Source organism: Cherax quadricarinatus, chromosome 72, assembly GCF_038502225.1.
Source record: "Cherax quadricarinatus isolate ZL_2023a chromosome 72, ASM3850222v1, whole genome shotgun sequence".
NCBI lineage: Eukaryota > Metazoa > Arthropoda > Malacostraca > Decapoda > Parastacidae > Cherax > Cherax quadricarinatus.
In genome coordinates this window covers 9,388,114-9,406,124 of record NC_091363.1, presented here as the reverse complement: position 1 = coordinate 9,406,124, position 18,011 = coordinate 9,388,114, and the positions used below count along the sequence as shown (strand labels likewise).

Sequence of the window (18,011 nt, the reverse complement as noted above, 5' to 3'; positions counted from 1 at the left end):
AAACCCGCTTACCGATTTTCGTCCGAGACGCGTCCAATGTGCCCTCACATGTGCCGGCCGTCCCATTGTTTACCAGCCAGCCTCCGCGGTAACATCCAAGCATACACTCGGAATATTTCGTATTATTACAGTGTTTTCGGTGCTGTTTCTGGAAAATAAGTGACCATGGGCCCCAAGAAAGCTTCTAGTGCCAACCCTGTGGTAAAAAGGGTGAGAATTAGTATGGAAATTAAGAAAGATTTTGAAGGGTTTGGGGCTAACCCTGAGAAGCCTATGCCAGTTGTGGAATCCATTGTGCCTACTTCAAAGATTAAGGAAATGTGTGCACAGTGGGTTGAACTGCAAACCTTTATAGATGAAAATCACCCTGACACAGCTGTTGCAAGCCGTGCTGGTGACTATTTCAATGACAATGTTATGGCCCATTTTAGGAAAGTCTTGAAGGAACGGGAGGTACAGAGCTCTATGGACAGATTTGTTGTGCGACAGAGGTCCAGTGACTCTCAAGCTGGTCCTAGTGGCATTAAAAGAAGAAGGGAAGTAACCCCAGAAAAGGACTTGCTACCTCAAGTCCTAATGGAAGGGGATTCCCCTTCTAAACAGTAAGAAGATAATGCTCTCCCCTCCTCCCATCCCATCAATCATCACCAGATCTTCAATAAAAGTAAGTGTCATTTAATTGTGCATGCCTTTTTCAGTTTGTGTGTATTAAAATTAACATTTCATGTGGTAAAAAAAAATTTTTTTCATACTTTTGGGCGTCTTGCACGGATTAATTTTATTTCCATTATTTCTTATGGGGAAAATTCATTCGCATAACGATTATTTCGCATAACGATGAGCCCTCTTGCACGGATTAAAATCGTTAACCGGGGGTCCACTGTATTAGAATAAGAAATATTTTACTTAAATCACACTTCGATTAATGCAACAAAGCATTTAAGATGGCATCTGCCAATATATAGTGATTCTTGCCTGTTAAGGAAAGCTCAAAATTAGAGTTCCTTTGATTATATATACAACATGCTGGCCATCTCCCACCAAGCAGGGTGACCCAAAAAAGAAACACTTTCACCACCATTCACACAATCACTGTCTTTGCAGAGGTGCCCACATATGACAGTTTAGATGTCACTCCGAACAGCATGTGTGCGACTTGTTAAAAATAAATTAAATAAATAAATAAATAAATAAATATAAAAAATATATATATATATATATATATATGTTGGATCTGTTGGAGTGTGAGCAGGGTAATATTTAGTGAAGGGATTCAGGGAAACCGGTTATTTTCTTATAGTCGGACTTGAGCCCTGGAAATGGGAAGTACAATGCCTGCACTTTAAAGGAGGGGTTTGGGATATTGGCAGTTTGGAGGGATATGTTGTGTATCTTTATATGTTTATGCTTCTAGACTGTTGTATTCTGAGCACCTCTGCAAAAACAGTGATAATGTGCGAGTGTGGTGAAAGTGTTGAATGATGATGAAAGTATTTTCTTTTTGGGGATTTTCTTTCTTTTTTGGGTCACCCTGCCTCGGTGGGAGACGGCCGACTTGTTGAAAAAAAAAAAAAAAAAAATATATATATATATATGTATATATATATATATTTTTTTTTTTTTTTTTTTTTTTTCAACAAGTCGGCCGTCTCCCACCGAGGCAGGGTGACCCAAAAAAGAAAGAAAATCCCCAAAAAGAAAATACTTTCATCATCATTCAACACTTTCACCACACTTGCACATTATCACTGTTTTTGCAGAGGTGCTCAGAATACAACAGTCTATAAGCATACACATATAAAGATACACAACATATCCCTCCAAACTGCCAATATCCCAAACCCCTCCTTTAAAGTGCAGGCATTGTACTTCCCATTTCCAGGACTCAAGTCCGACTATATGAAAATAACCGGTTTCCCTGAATCCCTTCACTAAATATTACCCTGCTCACACTCCAACAGATCGTCAGGTCCCAAGTACCATTCGTCTCCATTCACTCCTATCTAACACGCTCACGCACGCTTGCTGGAAGTCCAAGCCCCTTACCCACAAAACCTCCTTTACCCCCTCTCTCCAACCCTTTCGAGGACGACCCCTACCCCGCCTTCCTTCCCCTATAGATTTATATGCTTTCCATGTCATTCTACTTTGATCCATTCTCTCTAAATGACCAAACCACCTCAACAACCCCTCTTCTGCCCTCTGACTAATACTTTTATTAACTCCACACCTTCTCCTAATTTCCACACTCCGAATTTTCTGCATAATATTTACACCACACATTGCCCTTAAACAGGACATCTCCACTGCCTCCAACCGTCTCCTCGCTGCTGCATTTACCACCCAAGCTTCACACCCATATAAGAGTGTTGGTACTACTATACTTTCATACATTCCCTTCTTTGCCTCCATAGATAACGTTTTTTGACTCCACATATACCTCAACGCACCACTCACCTTTTTTCCCTCATCAATTCTATGATTAACCTCATCCTTCATAAATCCATCCGCCGACACGTCAACTCCCAAGTATCTGAAAACATTCACTTCTTCCATACCCCTCCTCCCCAATTTGATATCCAATTTTTCTTTATCTAAATCATTTGACACCCTCATCACCTTACTCTTTTCTATGTTCACTTTCAACTTTCTACCTTTACACACATTCCCAAACTCATCCACTAACCTTTGCAATTTTTCTTTAGAATCTCCCATAAGCACAGTATCATCAGCAAAAAGTAACTGTGTCAATTCCCATTTTGAATTTGATTCCCCATAATTTAATCCCACCCCTCTCCCAAACACCCTAGCATTTACTTCCTTAACAACCCCATCTATAAATATATTAAACAACCATGGTGACATCACACATCCCTGTCTAAGACCTACTTTTACCGGGAAATAGTCTCCCTCTCTTCTACACACCCTAACCTGAGCCTCACTATCTTCATAAAAACTCTTTACAGCATTTAATAACTTACCACCTATTCCATATACTTGCAACATCTGCCACATTGCTCCTCTATCCACTCTATCATATGCCTTTTCTAAATCCATAAATGCAATAAAAACTTCCCTACCTTTATCTAAATACTGTTCACATATATGCTTCAATGTAAACACTTGATCTACACATCCCCTACCCACTCTGAAACCTCCTTGCTCATCCGCAATCCTACATTCTGTCTTACCTCTAATTCTTTCAATTATAACCCTACCGTACACTTTTCCTGGTATACTCAGTAAGCTTATTCCTCTATAATTTTTACAGTCTCTTTTGTCCCCTTTCCCTTTATATAAAGGGACTATACATGCTCTCCGCCAATCCCTAGGTACCTTCCCCTCTTTCATACATTTATTGAACAAAAGTACCAACCACTCCAACACTATATCCCCCCCTGCTTTTAACATTTCTGTCATGATCCCATCAGTACCAGCTGCTTTACCCCCTTTCATTTTACGTAATGCCTCACGTACCTCCCCCACACTTACATTCTGCTCTTCTTCACTCCTAAAAGATGGTATACCTCCCTGACCAGTGCATGAAATTACATATATATATGAAATTATATATTATATATTATAATTATAATTATAAATTATATAAATTATATATATATGAAATTATATATATATATATATATATATATATATATATATATATATATATATATATATATATATATATATATATATATATATATATATATATATATATATTATATATATATATACATATACACTTTTTCTTTCAACAAGTCGGTCGTCTCCCACCGAGGCAGGGTGACCCAAAAAAGAAAGAAAATCCCCAAAAAGAAAATACTTTCATCATCATTCAACACTTTCACCACACTCACACATTATCACTGCTTTTGCAGAGGTGCTCAGAATACAACAGTTTAGAAGCATATACGTATAAAGATACACAACATATCCCTCCAAACTGCCAATATCCCAAACCCCTCCTTTAAAGTACAGGCATTGTACTTCCCATTTCCAGGACTCAAGTCCGACTATAAGAAAATAACCGGTTTCCCTGAATCCCTTCACTAAATATTACCCTGCTCACACTCCAACAGATCGTCAGGTCCCAAGTATTATTCGTCTCCATTCACTCCTATCTAACACGCTCATGCACGCTTGCTGGAAGTCCAAGCCCCTCGCCCACAAAACCTCCTTTACCCCCTCTTTCCAACCCTTTCGAGGACGACCCCTACCCCTCTTTCCTTCCCCTATAGATTTATATGCTTTCCATGTCATTCTACTTTGATCCATTCTCTCTAAATGACCAAACCACCTCAACAACCCCTCTTCTGCCCTCTGACTAATGCTTTTATTAACTCCACACCTCCTAATTTCCACACTCCGAATTTTCTGCATAATATTTACACCACACATTGCCCTTTGACAGGACATCTCCACTGTCTCCAACCACCACCTCGCTGCTGCATTCACAACCCAAGCTTCACACCCAGATAAGTGGTGGTACTACTATACTTTCATACATTCCCTTCTTTGCCTCCATAGATAGCGTTTTTTGTCTCCACATATACCTCAACGCACCACTTACCTTTTTTCCCTCATCAATTTTATGATTAACCTCATCCTTCATAAATTCATCCGCCGACACGTCAACTCCCAAGTATCTGAAAACATTCACTTCTTCCATACTCCTCCTCCCCAATTTAATATCCAATTTTTCTTTATCTAAATCATTTGATACCCTCATCACCTTACTCTTTTCTATGTTCGCTTTCAACTTTCTACCTTTACACATTCCCAAACTCATCCACTAACCTTTGCAATTTTTCTTTAGAATCTCCCATAAGCACAGTATCATCAGCAAAAAGCAACTGTGTCAATTCCCATTTTGTATTTAATTCCCCATAATTTAATCCCACCCCTCTACTGAACACCCTAGCATTTACTTCTTTTACAACCCCATCTATAAATATATTAAACAACCATGGTGACATTACACATCCCTGTCAAAGGCCTACTTTTACTGGGAAGTAGTCTCCCTCTCTTCTACACACCCTAACCTGAGCCTCACTATCCTCATAAAAACTCTTTACAGCATTTAGTAACTTACCACCTATTCCATATACTTGCAACATCTGCCACATTGCTCCCCTATCCACTCTATCATATGCCTTTTCTAAATCCATAAATGCAATAAAAACTATATTCTTTTTCTTTCTTTCAACACACCGGCCGTATCCCACCGAGGCGGGGTGGCCCAAAAGGAAAAACAAAAGTTTCTCCTTTCACATCTAGTAATATATACAGGAGAAGGGGTTACTAGCCCCTTGCTCCTGGCATTTTCGTCGCCTCTTACAACACGCATGGCTTACGGAGGAAGAATTCTGTTCCACTTCTCCATGGAGGCAAGAGGAAATAAACAAGAACAAGAACTAGAAATAAAACAGCAGAAAACCCAGAGGGGTGTGTGTATATATATGCTTGTACATGTATGTGTAGTGTGACCTAAGTGTAAGTAGAAGTAGCAAGACATACCTGAAATCTTGCATGTTTATGAGACAGAAAAAAAGGACACCAGAAATCCTACCATCATGTAAAACAATTACAGGCTTTCGTTTTACACTCACTTGGCAGGACGGTAGTACCTCCTTGGGCGGCTGCTGTCTACCAACCTATATACATGTATATATATATTTTCAACGAGTTGGCCGTCTCCCACCAAGGCAGGGTGACCCAAAAAGAAAGAAAATCCTCAAAAGGAAAATACTTTTATCATCATTCAACACTTTCACCTCACTCATATATAATCACTATTTAATTCTGACTGTTTAGAGTGACATCTAAACTGTCATATGTGGGCACCTATGCAAAGATAGTGATTGTGTGTGAATGATGGTGAAAGTGTGTTTTTCTTTTCTGGGCCACCCTGCTTTGGTGGGAGATGGCCAGCATGTTGGGAAAAAAATACATGCACAGTGATACCTCTCATGTCAAAACTATATGCGCCGAGACCGGTTTGGAAACATGGAGTTTCCAGATAGGTGAGGCTTGAATAACAGCCTCCCGGATTTCTGTAGCTGCAGCCATTTTAAGTTCGGTGCCACGAACCATCATACCACTACCATGTTGCTGTAGGTACCACTTCATCATGCACTGATTGAGTTCCAAGCTCCGTGGCTTCGCCATCACTTTTCTTTTGGCACTTTTTCCAGTTTTTGAGAAGGCAGAAAACATCTGAACAGCTGTTTGGATGTTTCGGTAATAATTTTAGGACCTGTTTGAATATTGGCGAGCTTCGGATAATGGCAGGCCAGATATGCGAGGTATCACTGTATAAATGTATATAGGCTGTACACATATACATGGCAGCAAATAAATATTCGAATAAAGTATATAATTATGTATGCAACAATCATAAAACACTTGAACACTTATTAAAATGGTCTCTCTGGGGACTATGGCTATGAACTATGTTACCAAAGTGAAGAGTCAACACTAAAAAACTCCTTTACTTTCCAATTAGATGGAGTGGAACAACTAAGTCCAGATTAAAATATCTTATCCAAGCAATGCAAAGCTGTACTTAAAGTAAAAAGTTATTTTACAAAGTGCAAGAAACGTCGCAAAATCTCAGGAAGTTTATATATGGTTTTTCCACTTTTCTCAAGCTCACTTTTTCTAATTAGACTGTGGTAAAAGCTGTGCACTAAGTCCAAAATGTAACATAATACACATCCATTATTTGAGTATTTACTGTCTTCATATTCCTGTCTCTTAACCCTTTGGGGGTCGACAGGTCCTCTCAGAGACTTGTTCTCAGGGTCGGCCAAATTTCAAAAAAAAAAAAAAAATTATTTTTTCTTATGAAAAGATAGAGAATCTTTTCCATATCATAATGACACCAAAAGTATGAAATTTGATGGAAAACTTACGGAATTATGCTCTCGCGAAGTTAGTGGTTTCGACGATGTTTACGCATCGGCGATTTTGCCCACTTTGAGCCCTGTTTTCAGCCAATTCCAGTGTATTAGTCAACAAAAATCATAACTATTTTGCTAAAACTCCATTTTTTCTATCGAATGAGTACAAGAAACCACCCATTTACCGATTTCAACTATCCAATAAAGTGGTCAGAATTTAGCAATTTTGCCAATTTCACACAAATTTCAAAAGATGCCAAGTTCCGAATAGGGTCCAGAATAAACAAGAACGACATTCCTGGCACTAAAATAACAAATTCTCTGTTCATTAGTCACATCCCCAGGCCCCTCTTATATTTCTTTGGCTTTCCACTTTGAATTTTTATTCTTACAAAAAAATAAGATTTACTGTTACGCAGACTACTGCATTAGTGTAGAAATGGTATAAATAATATCAGCGCACTTGTGAAAGAATATTAGACTCACCAGTTGATGTGTATTGGACGCCTGGCATGATTTGTTTACTTTTGAACTTTGGTAAAAATCGAACATTTCTGCTACTTTGAGCTCAATTTCAAGGTACTTTTCATTGTAAAACCAGTCAAAATCATCTCAATTTCTGTAATATGTCTTCCATTCTATAAAATGGGACCAAGAAAACTAGAATACAACAATAAATACCATACGAAAATACAGTGCAAAGTCGCTGTTTTAATCCAAAAACAGGGTCAAAGTTTTTTTTTTTCTCATTACGCACTGTGTGCTGCAGGATTTTTTTTATACTGCGCACACTGACCACATAGACCCATTCTTACATATGTAGGCCTACCAGCTTTCTCTCATTAGATTTGAGGGCGCTAGAATTCAGGCATACTAGTACGTCAAAAACCCTGGGTCGTAAGATGTACTAGTACGTCTGAAACCCCCAAAGGGTTAACTGCTGTATCTATACTCAAACACCTTAGCTTCTGTTCAGTTTTTAATTACATCAATTAAAATACATGTACTTCCATACATCAGCACTTGTACACTTCCGTACATCAGCACTTGTACAAATGCTGATGTATGGAAGTGTACACTTCCATACATCAACACATTCACATTTCCATTTCCTCAACACTGGAATACTTCCATGCATCCTCAATGCTGGAATACTTCATGCAAACTCAACATTTGTATTATTATTATTATTATTATTATTATCACACTGGCCGATTCCCACCAAGGCAGGGTGGCCCGAAAAAGAAAAACTTTCACCATCATTCACTCCATCACTGTCTTGCCAGAAGGGTGCTTTACACTACAGTTTTTAAACTGCAACATTAACACCCCTCCTTCAGAATGCAGGCACTGTACTTCCCATCTCCAGGACTCAAGTCCGGCCTGCCGGTTTCCCTGAACCCCTTCATAAATGTTACTTTGCTCACACTCCAACAGCATGTCAAGTATTAAAAACCATTTGTCTCCATTCACTCCTATCAAACACTTGTATACTTCCATGAATCCAAAACACTTGTACATTTCAATACACCCAAAATACTTGTACCCTTCCAAGAAGTACATACCAGTGCCCAACCTAATACAAGATCAGGAATGACAAAGCACATCAGAGGCTATTGAGGAAACGTAAGGCACAGAATTTTTATCCTGGGTAGAGGCATGGTTGACAAATAGGCAGCAGAAAGTTTGCATAAATGGGGAGAAATCAAAATAGGGGCATGTCACAAGAAGTGTTCCACAGGGGTCAGTGTTGGTCCCCTTGTTGTTCACAATTTACATAAACATAGATGAGGGAATAAATAGCGACATAAGCAAATTTGCTGATGACGCCAAAATAGGCCATCCAATTCATTCTACTGAGGACAATGGAGCACTCCAGGATTTGAACAGACTGCTGCAATGGTCGGAGAAGTGGCAGATGCAGTTTAACCCTTTGACTGTTTTGGTCGTATATATACGTCTTACGAGCCAGTGTTTCTGACGTATATATACTCAATAATTCTAGAGGCTTCAAATCAAGCACAAGAAAGCTGGTAGGCCCACATGTGAGAAAATGGGTCTGTGTGGTCAGTGTGCACCACATAAAAAAATCCTGCAGCACGCAGTGCATAATGAGAAAAAAAAAACTGACTGTTTTTTTGGATTAAAACGCCGAATTTGAGGTGTATTTTCATGTAGTATTTATTGTTGTATTCTTGTTTTCAAGATCTCACGTGATAAAATGGAAAACATATTACAGAAATAGAGATGATTTTGTTTAGTTTCACGATGAAAACGACCTTGAAATTGAGCTCAAAGTAGCAGAAATGTTCGAATTTTAGCAATGTTCAGGAGTAAGCAAATCACACCACATGTCCAATACACATCAACTGGGGAGTCTAATATTCTTTCACTAGTGCACTGATATTATGTATACCATTTTTACAAAAATGCAGTCGTCTGCATAACAGTAAATTTTGTATTTTTTGTATGAATAAAAATCAAAATAGAAAGCAATAGTAATATAAGAGGGGCCTAGAGACGTGACTAATGAACAGAGGATATGTTATTTTAGTACCAAGAATGTCTACATGTTTTCTTCTGGACCCTATTTTGAAATTGGCATCTTTTTAATTTGTGTGAAATTGGCCACATTGCCAATTTCTTACCACTTTATTGGGTAGTTCAAATCGGTAAATGGGCAGTTTCTTGTACTCAACTGATAGAAAAAATGGAGTTCTAAAGAAATAGCTATGAGTTTGGTCAACTGGAACAAAGGAATTGGCCAAAAACAGGGCTCAAATTTGGCGAAATCGCCAATGCGTATATGTCACTGAGACCACTAACTTTGCAGGAGCATAATTCCGTAAGTTTTCCATGAAATTTCATACTTTTGGTGTCATTACCATCTGGAAAAGATTCTCTTATCATTTCATAAGTTTTTTTTTTTTTTTTTTTTTCCAAAAAATTTTGCTACAGAATGACAGTTTCAGAAAGGGGCTTGTGACAGTCAAAGGATTAATATAGACAAATACAAAGTTCTAAATGTTGGACAGGAAAATAACCATGCCACATATAAACTAAATAATGTAATCTTAATATTACCGATTGCAAAAAGCTTTGACTTAGGAGTTCTGGTTAGCAGTACATAATCTGAAACCAACACAACAATGCATAAGTGTCTGCAATTAAGCTAACAGAATCCTTGGCTTCATCCCAAGTATCAGAAATCTTCCCTATGAGAATAGATTGAGGGCCCTGAATCTGCACTCTCTAGAACGGCGTAGAATTAGGGGGGATATGACAGGTGCATAAATAGAAAACAGGAATAAATAAAGGAGATGCAAATGGCATGCTGAGAATATCTAGCCAAGACAGGACTTGCAGCAATGGTTTCAAGCTGGAAAAATTCAGATTCACGAAGGATATAGGAAAGCACTGGTTTGGTAATAGAGTTGTGGATGAGTGAAAAACTCCCGAGTACCGTCATAGAAGCTAAAACGTGTAGTTTTAAAAATTGGTTAGATAAATATATGAGTGGTTGTGAGTTGGACCTGACTAGCTTGTGCTACTAGGTCAGATGCCATGCTCCTTCCTTAAGTGGATGTGACCTGACTGGGTGGGTCACTGGTCTAAGCCGGAGAGGAGACATGGACCTGCCTTGCATGGGCCAGTACACCTGCTGCAGTGTTCCTTCTTATGTTCTTAAAAGAACTTCCTACCTAAATCTTTAGCTTCACTACAGGTCCTGTTATCTCACCCACTCACCACTTGCCACATCCCCCAATGCACACTCCCTTGTACGGAAAGAGGTGCAACCTTCCCTATATAGTATTCATGTTCTTTTTCACTCGTATATCTGCTGAAGAGAATCCCAGAAGGGCATCGAAATATACAAACCAATTAATATTCTGAGCTTGTCTCCATTTGGGTTATTACTCAGCATTGACAAGTGTTCATTATACTTGTTATCAACTTCCATACATCCTCAACACCTGCACATTTCCATACATCCTCAACACAATACACTTTCATATATTCTTAAAACTTACTTCCATATACCCTTAACAGTTATATACTTTCATACATTCTGAAGTTACATATTTTCACACATGTTCAAAAGTTACATATTTTCATACATCCTCAACAGTTACATACTTCCATTCACCCTCAACACTTGCATGCTTCCATTCACCCTCAACACTTGCATGCTTCCATTCACCCTCAACACTTAAATGCTTCCATTCACCCTCAACACTTGCATGCTTCCATTCACCCTCAACACTTGCATGCTTTCATTCACCCTCAACACTTGCATGCTCAACACACCCACACTTGTTCACTTCCATACATAGCCAACAATGACAGTACAATCATTTACTTTCAGACTCATATTTAAGAACTCAGGAAACTGAATACATTTGACATTTGTAACACACACACATACTTACACATAAACCTCTTTATTTCATTTAAAAGATATTTGAAACAATGGCACTGCCTTCAGTATTCTCATCTTTTAAACTGTACATACACTTTTTAACACATCCGCCATTTCTCACTGAGGCTGGGTGACCTGAAACAGAGAAAAACACATTCATCATCATTCATTCGATCACATTCTTGCCAGATGCATATCACAGGTCAAATGATTCTTCAACCTGCAACATCCCCACCCCTCCTTTGGAATGAAAACAATGTACTTCCCACCTCTAGGACTTAAGTCTGGCTAAACAGTTACCCTGAATCCCTTCATAAATGTTACCTTGCTCACATTCCAGAAGCATGCCAAATCATAAAACAACTTGCCTCCACTCACTCCTATCTAGCATGCTCACACAAACCTGTTGGATGTCCTAGCCCCTATCACTCAAAGTCTCCTTTACCATCTCCCCCCAACCTCTCCAAGGAAGACTCCAACCAATACCCCTCCTTCCCTCCACCCCAGATTTATACACCCTCCTATTTATATTTATTTTTTTTATTATCACACTGGCCGATTCCCACCAAGGCAGGGTGGCCCGAAAAAGAAAAACTTTCACCATCATTCACTCCATCACTGTCTTGCTAGAAGGGTGCTTTACACTACAGTTTTTAAACTGCAACATTAACACCCCTCCTTCAGAGTGCAGGCACTGTACTTCCCATCTCCCAGACTCAAGTCCGGCTTGCCAGTTTCCCTGAACCCCTTCATAAATGTTACTTTGCTCACACTCCAACAGCACATCAAGTATTAAAAACCATTTGTCTCCATTCACTCCTATCAAACACGCTCACGCATGCCTGCTGGAAGTCCAAGCCCCTCGCACACAAAATCTCCTTTACCCCCTCCCTCCAACCTTTCCTAGGCAGACCCCTAACCCGCCTTCCTTCCACTACAGACTGATACACTCTTGAAGTCACTCTGTTTCGCTCCATTCTCTCTACATGTCTGAACCACCTCAACAACCCTTCCTCAGCCCTCTGGACAACAGTTTTGGTAATCCTGCACCTCCTCCTAACTTCCAAACTACAAATTCTCTGCATTATATTCACACCACACATTGCCCTCAGACATGACATCTCCACTGCCTCCAGCCTTCTCCTCACTGCAACATTCATCACCCATGCTTCACACCCATATAAGAGCGTTGGTAAAACTATACTCTCATACATTCCCCTCTTTGCCTCGAAGGACAAAGTTCTTTGTCTCCACAGACTCCTAGTCATCCTATTTTTCTCCACCCTCTCTAAATGTCCAAACCATCTAAACAACCCCTCCTCAGCCCTCTGATCATTTAGTAAAACTTAAGACAATCAAAAACTTGCTACTAAGGCCCAATTTTGGAAACTGCCAAAATATACTCAAATAAATGACACTTGACTAAGTTAGTACACCAGTCTGCATCAGTTATATTTGGAATTTCTTTAATGAGAGAAATAAATAGGGGTTGCATTATTACCATTCATATAACTTCACCTACACACACTACAGCAGCAATTGCAGGTCTACTACATTTTATCTACCAGCACACTGCCCATTATTCAATATCTGTTTGTGTTCTGGGGGTTTTCATTTTCACTTCTGTATACTGCTGTCTCTTCTTGTTTTTGTACTTCTTTATGACCTACTTGCTTGCTAAGGAAATACTCAGTCCTTCTTCACAGTACTGTCTTACAGTGAAGGCTAGTAATAAAAAACTTGTGTGGAATTCAGACCACTATGCAGAATTCTACAGAAAATGATGAGATGGATGTGGGAAGGACAGTGCTTGCACTCCAAAGGATGGGTAGGGATGTTGCAGTCGGAGGGTAATATGTGGTGTAGTGTTAGAACCCTCCAACAGACATTTTCTCCTCTGGGTTACACCCATTAAGGTTAAAAAAAAAATCTAGCTAAATTTTTTAACTCTTACAATTTGGTAATAGGTTGACAGACACCAACTGCCCAGGGAGGTACTACTGTCCTGCCAAGTGAGTGTGAAACAGAAGCCTGTAATTGTTTTACATGATGGTAGGATTGCTGGTGTCTTTTTTGTCTCATAAACATGCAAGATCTCAGGTATGTCTTGCTACTTCTACTTACACTTAGATCACAGAGGAAATATTGTTTTAGTTCCAGAAATGTCTACATTGTTGATTTTGCACTCTATTTTTAAAATTGGTATATTTTTTGTGTAAAATTGGCCAAATTACTGACTCTTCTACACTTGATGGGGTAGCGCTAGTAGCTGAATGGGCAGTTTCTTGTGTTTAACTGATAGAATGGAAGGCATACTAGTGAAATAGCTAAGAATTTGATCAAAATGGGTGAAATGGCCGATGCATAAACTGCCCCCAGATTGCTAACTTTGCACCTGCATAATTCTGTAAGTTTTCCATCAAATATCATATTTTTAGTGTCATTACGTTCAGAATTTTTTTTTTTTTAAAGTGGACACTGCGAGCAATATTAATTTTGAGGGTCTGGAAAGTGAAAGGGTTCAATACCATTACATAATTCAACTAGTACATACAAAAATATGAATCTGTTACACTAGAAGTTTTTTATAAAATAAAAATGCAGATAGAAGTACAGCAGTTAGAAAATATATATAAAATGTTCTACAAGGTGTAAATGCATTTCATGGTAGGCAATTGGGATGTGATGACACTAAAATTTTTGCTGATATTGATACCTTCAAAATTAAGTCCCTATCCACAAATACTAATACCAATACTGTCAAAATTTACCAATACTCACTGATACAATTAAAAATACTCAATTTTAAGCTGATACCGATACCATAAAAATGAGCTGATACTGATACTTTAGCACACCCCTTGTAGGTAAGTATATTAATTTATTTTTTGTTGCCATATTCTCCTTAGAAACTCCTCCTGAGCCTTGAGGGATTAGCTATGAGCAGACTGTTACCCACACATTTTAGGTACCTTTCAGCATAAGATGCCTCTTAAAGAGAACCTGAAACATACATAAAAGAATTTAACATACTAGTTTCACTATCATAAAAGTGAAGCAATTACTACTACTAAAAGTATGCTACATTTGAGAGACTTACAGACATCTGTATGAAACCTTGAATTGATTATTGGCAGTAAAAAAATGCTAAAATACTGTTGCAAGTACTTACCAGTAGGAATGTAAAAGGTAGAGTGTAACAGCTAAGTTATCAGCAAAATATTTGTAAAATTTCTGTCAAGTGCTATAATGCTCAAAAATGGTAAGTCAGCTAGTTACTCAAAATACTTGCAAAGATTCTTCCTTTTTGTAAACAAATGAGATATGAAATACACAAATGGTCAGACAGAAGGAAGCTCCAGACCCATTCAGCTGTGTGTCCCACACCACTATATGTCAGTTACTTTTGTGTGTTATTGTGATGTTATACACATGTGGTAGTGAATCATGGATTAACAATTACAATGTCAGAGATAACTAATAAGCAACAAAGTTTCAGCAGATGTTTTCAGCCTTTTCTTATCAATATATCCAAAATCAGTGTTGCATATAAAGTTTCAGATGTTTGGCAATTTCTGACAAGCATGACAAAAATCCAAAACACTATCCTATGTATAATTATTGTTAAGTTAATTATGAAAAAACAAATACCCAACAATCAATTATAAGTACAGTGTAGCAATCAGTTACAAGCTGGTATAGTATTCGTAAGGAAAGTACCTGTATATCAGCTATGCCATTTCTAACAAAGAAAAATGTCTACTAATAATTATAAAAGGTAGAACCTCTTGTTTAGATCAAGGAAACTGACATTTGTTTCAAGTGTGTATACATTACTTCACACTGAAAGTCTGTGTATCTGTGATCATTAAAAAGAAAAATATCTTCAAAGTAAATAAACAAAAACCTTATTATCACACTGGTTTCTCCACAACTGTAGACATTTTTTTTATACTGAGAACAAAACTATATTCACTGCATATGTTTTAGGTAGACTAAATTAAAAGTCTCACTACAGTGAATGGAAGTCATAAGACAGCTGATACAAAAAAAATCCCTCATGTTACCCTCATAGGAATAAAAACATCCTTTGGAATGGCAAGGCTGAAGCCTCTAGAAAGTATTACACAGCACCATCTTTCAACATTGTGATCATGAAGACATGAACCAACAAATTGAAAGACAAAGACCATTAATGTTTGCTTCACAAAAGAAAATCATTCACAAGAGATCCACCATAAATGGGTAAGTACAGTACTTGTCATCATTGTAATTACTGTATTAAGTCACAGATGCCCTCTCCTGCTTATTATCACAACATAGTAGGCTCACCTAACAGAGTTCCTATGTATGACTCATCATAGTTTATGTTTTACATTCTAGCTGGATGGTTCACATGCTTTCAAGATTTATCCTAAAAGATAAATGTGCTTTAGGAAGTACAGTACTGAATAAAATGACTGCCAGGATACTTGACTAATAAGTGTCACAGGCAGGCACATTTACAAGGAAAGTAAATCATAGGATGGACGAAGTTTAACTTGTATAAAGTTCTTAAGTCAAAAATTATTATTAAAAAATGTGCTATTCATATTAATTAAAAATTTAATCTAACTTTACCTACATCACCTTGATGTGAGTGCACTGACAATCTACCAGGAGAAACTGAGAGAACACAAACTACTGGTACTTATTTCAGTTCTACTTCTGATGAGCAGTATCACTTTGCAATTGATCTAAGAACCAATATGTACAATATAAATTATCACTATGTTAAGAATGTTTGTTTTCATGAAGCAATGACTGTTCTTGACTATACATCAGACTCTACTCCACCCCCCTCCCCCACAATAAAGTACCTAGTATGTAGTATTTACAATTTGAGCACTGGAGACTTCTCTTAAGAACAAGTAGTGTACTGAGTAGTACCTGCTAGTGTTCAAAGTCTTTCATCCATGCTTAACATACTGTATTATTTCAATGTGAATAAATTTACTACTTTCTCCTGGAAGGCTGCCGGTTAGCTCCGTAACAAATGGATAAGGTGATAGATACCAAGATTTTTGGCGCACTTTGTCTACTTCGTGCACACCTCTAAGTATTCTGAAAACTTCATATCATATATCAATATGAAATCAGAGCTTCTACAGTGCAGTGGTTTTTCAGTTACAAAATTATATTATGCACGGAAGCACACGAAATACGGGAGATGAGGTATGATAATATGCATCTGCCTCTGTCACACTGCAACCTACCATACCAATATTTCTTTCTCTGAAGTCCAGACATATTTTTGATTTAAGAATGCTTTATGTCTTCTTCCCCTAGCACAATATCTAAAATCTTTTAAAAGGGTTCTAATAAAAGATTTTTAAATAAATATTAACAATTAATAAAATTTATCAAATTAGATTAATAAATTCTCCATACATGCTCAAATTTTTTAAACATGAAAAGGGAGGCTATTGTCAGAGCAAACAGCGGTGACTGCTATAGGTGATGTTTAACATAAAAATCTCTTGAGCTAGATCTTGCCACAGCCATGTTGGTGTGAGATTCTTCTGTAAAATCCTGCATTTGAGGTCACAGTGGTGCCCTTGCTAACCTTCCTAGTGTATAGAACTATACCTAGTTGGACGAACCTTATTAGGCCAGCATGGTACAATGGTTAAAGCGCAGGCCCGCTAGTTTTAGGACTGGCTTGCAGTCGTTTTGAATCCTGCTCACTCCATGAATTGTTTACAATCGTACTATTACAATTTTGAGTCAGTAACAAGAGAAGTGCAGTCTAGACTTCTGCCCCAAGGTCTTGTACAGCACTCTGGGCAACCGGAACAAACTTATCCTCAATCTGAACTAGGAGAATGATACGATCCACATGTGAGCGAAGACGGGGGTCCAGGTGGTGTGGTGTCCACATGTGAACAACAGGTCCCTCCATGCCCTCCACTGGCACCCAGTGACCCCAAAAACTTCTTCCACCTCTCTTGCGCATCCCTTCATCTGGCCACATCACATCTATACGACGACCTAAATTCAAGGTGTCATAAACTTGGTTGGCATCTATTATCTGAAAATAAGATGACATGAAATTTTGTGGAAATTTCATATTACAAGTGCTGGGATTTGTTTCTTAATACAGCATATTTACATATATTGTGTATGTATGAACCCTCATTCTCTAATTCCTTTTCTCTCTTGTTTACTCTCATTCATTCATTTACTCTCTCTATCAGTTGTCTTCCTACTAGAGACTATCAGAATCCTTTTTTTTTTTTTTTTAATTTATATCATTCTTGTTTCCCTTGTACTATTCTGTCATTTGTACTTGGTTTAATTTCTCCAGTTAATTACTACTGATGAGGCAACCCTCACTCTCCCACATTCCATTTGAGCAAGCAAATACAGTAGAACCTTGACTGACGAGTGTCCCAATATACGAGTTTTTTGATATACGAGCTGTCGTTCGGTCGATGTTTTGCTCTGAGTTATGAGCCAACATCAGTTACAAGAAGAGCTTTCCTCGCTTCCCCCCTCAACCCACAACCCGCACACCTTGCTTGTTTATCTGATTTCACGCTTAAATTCCACGGACATCATTCTCTTTTTCTTCTCAGAACTGTCCTTTGCACTTACTTTCTTAGGACCCATGGTTAGAAAAAAGAAATTTGGCAAAATAACTGCACCAA

General features: G+C 38.1%; 1 protein-coding gene across 1 annotated transcript in view; it reads right to left on the bottom strand.

Annotated features, from left to right (window-relative positions):
• Positions 1-3,753: 3,753 nt before the first annotated feature.
• Positions 3,754-18,011, bottom strand: part of pcx (pecanex) — a 101,452-nt gene continuing 87,194 nt past the window's right edge. Inside the window, exon 19 of the mRNA XM_053794952.2 lies at positions 3,754-17,392. Coding sequence (XP_053650927.1) covers positions 17,111-17,392 — 282 coding nt within the window. The 3' untranslated portion in view covers positions 3,754-17,110. The remainder of the gene's footprint in view (positions 17,393-18,011) is intronic.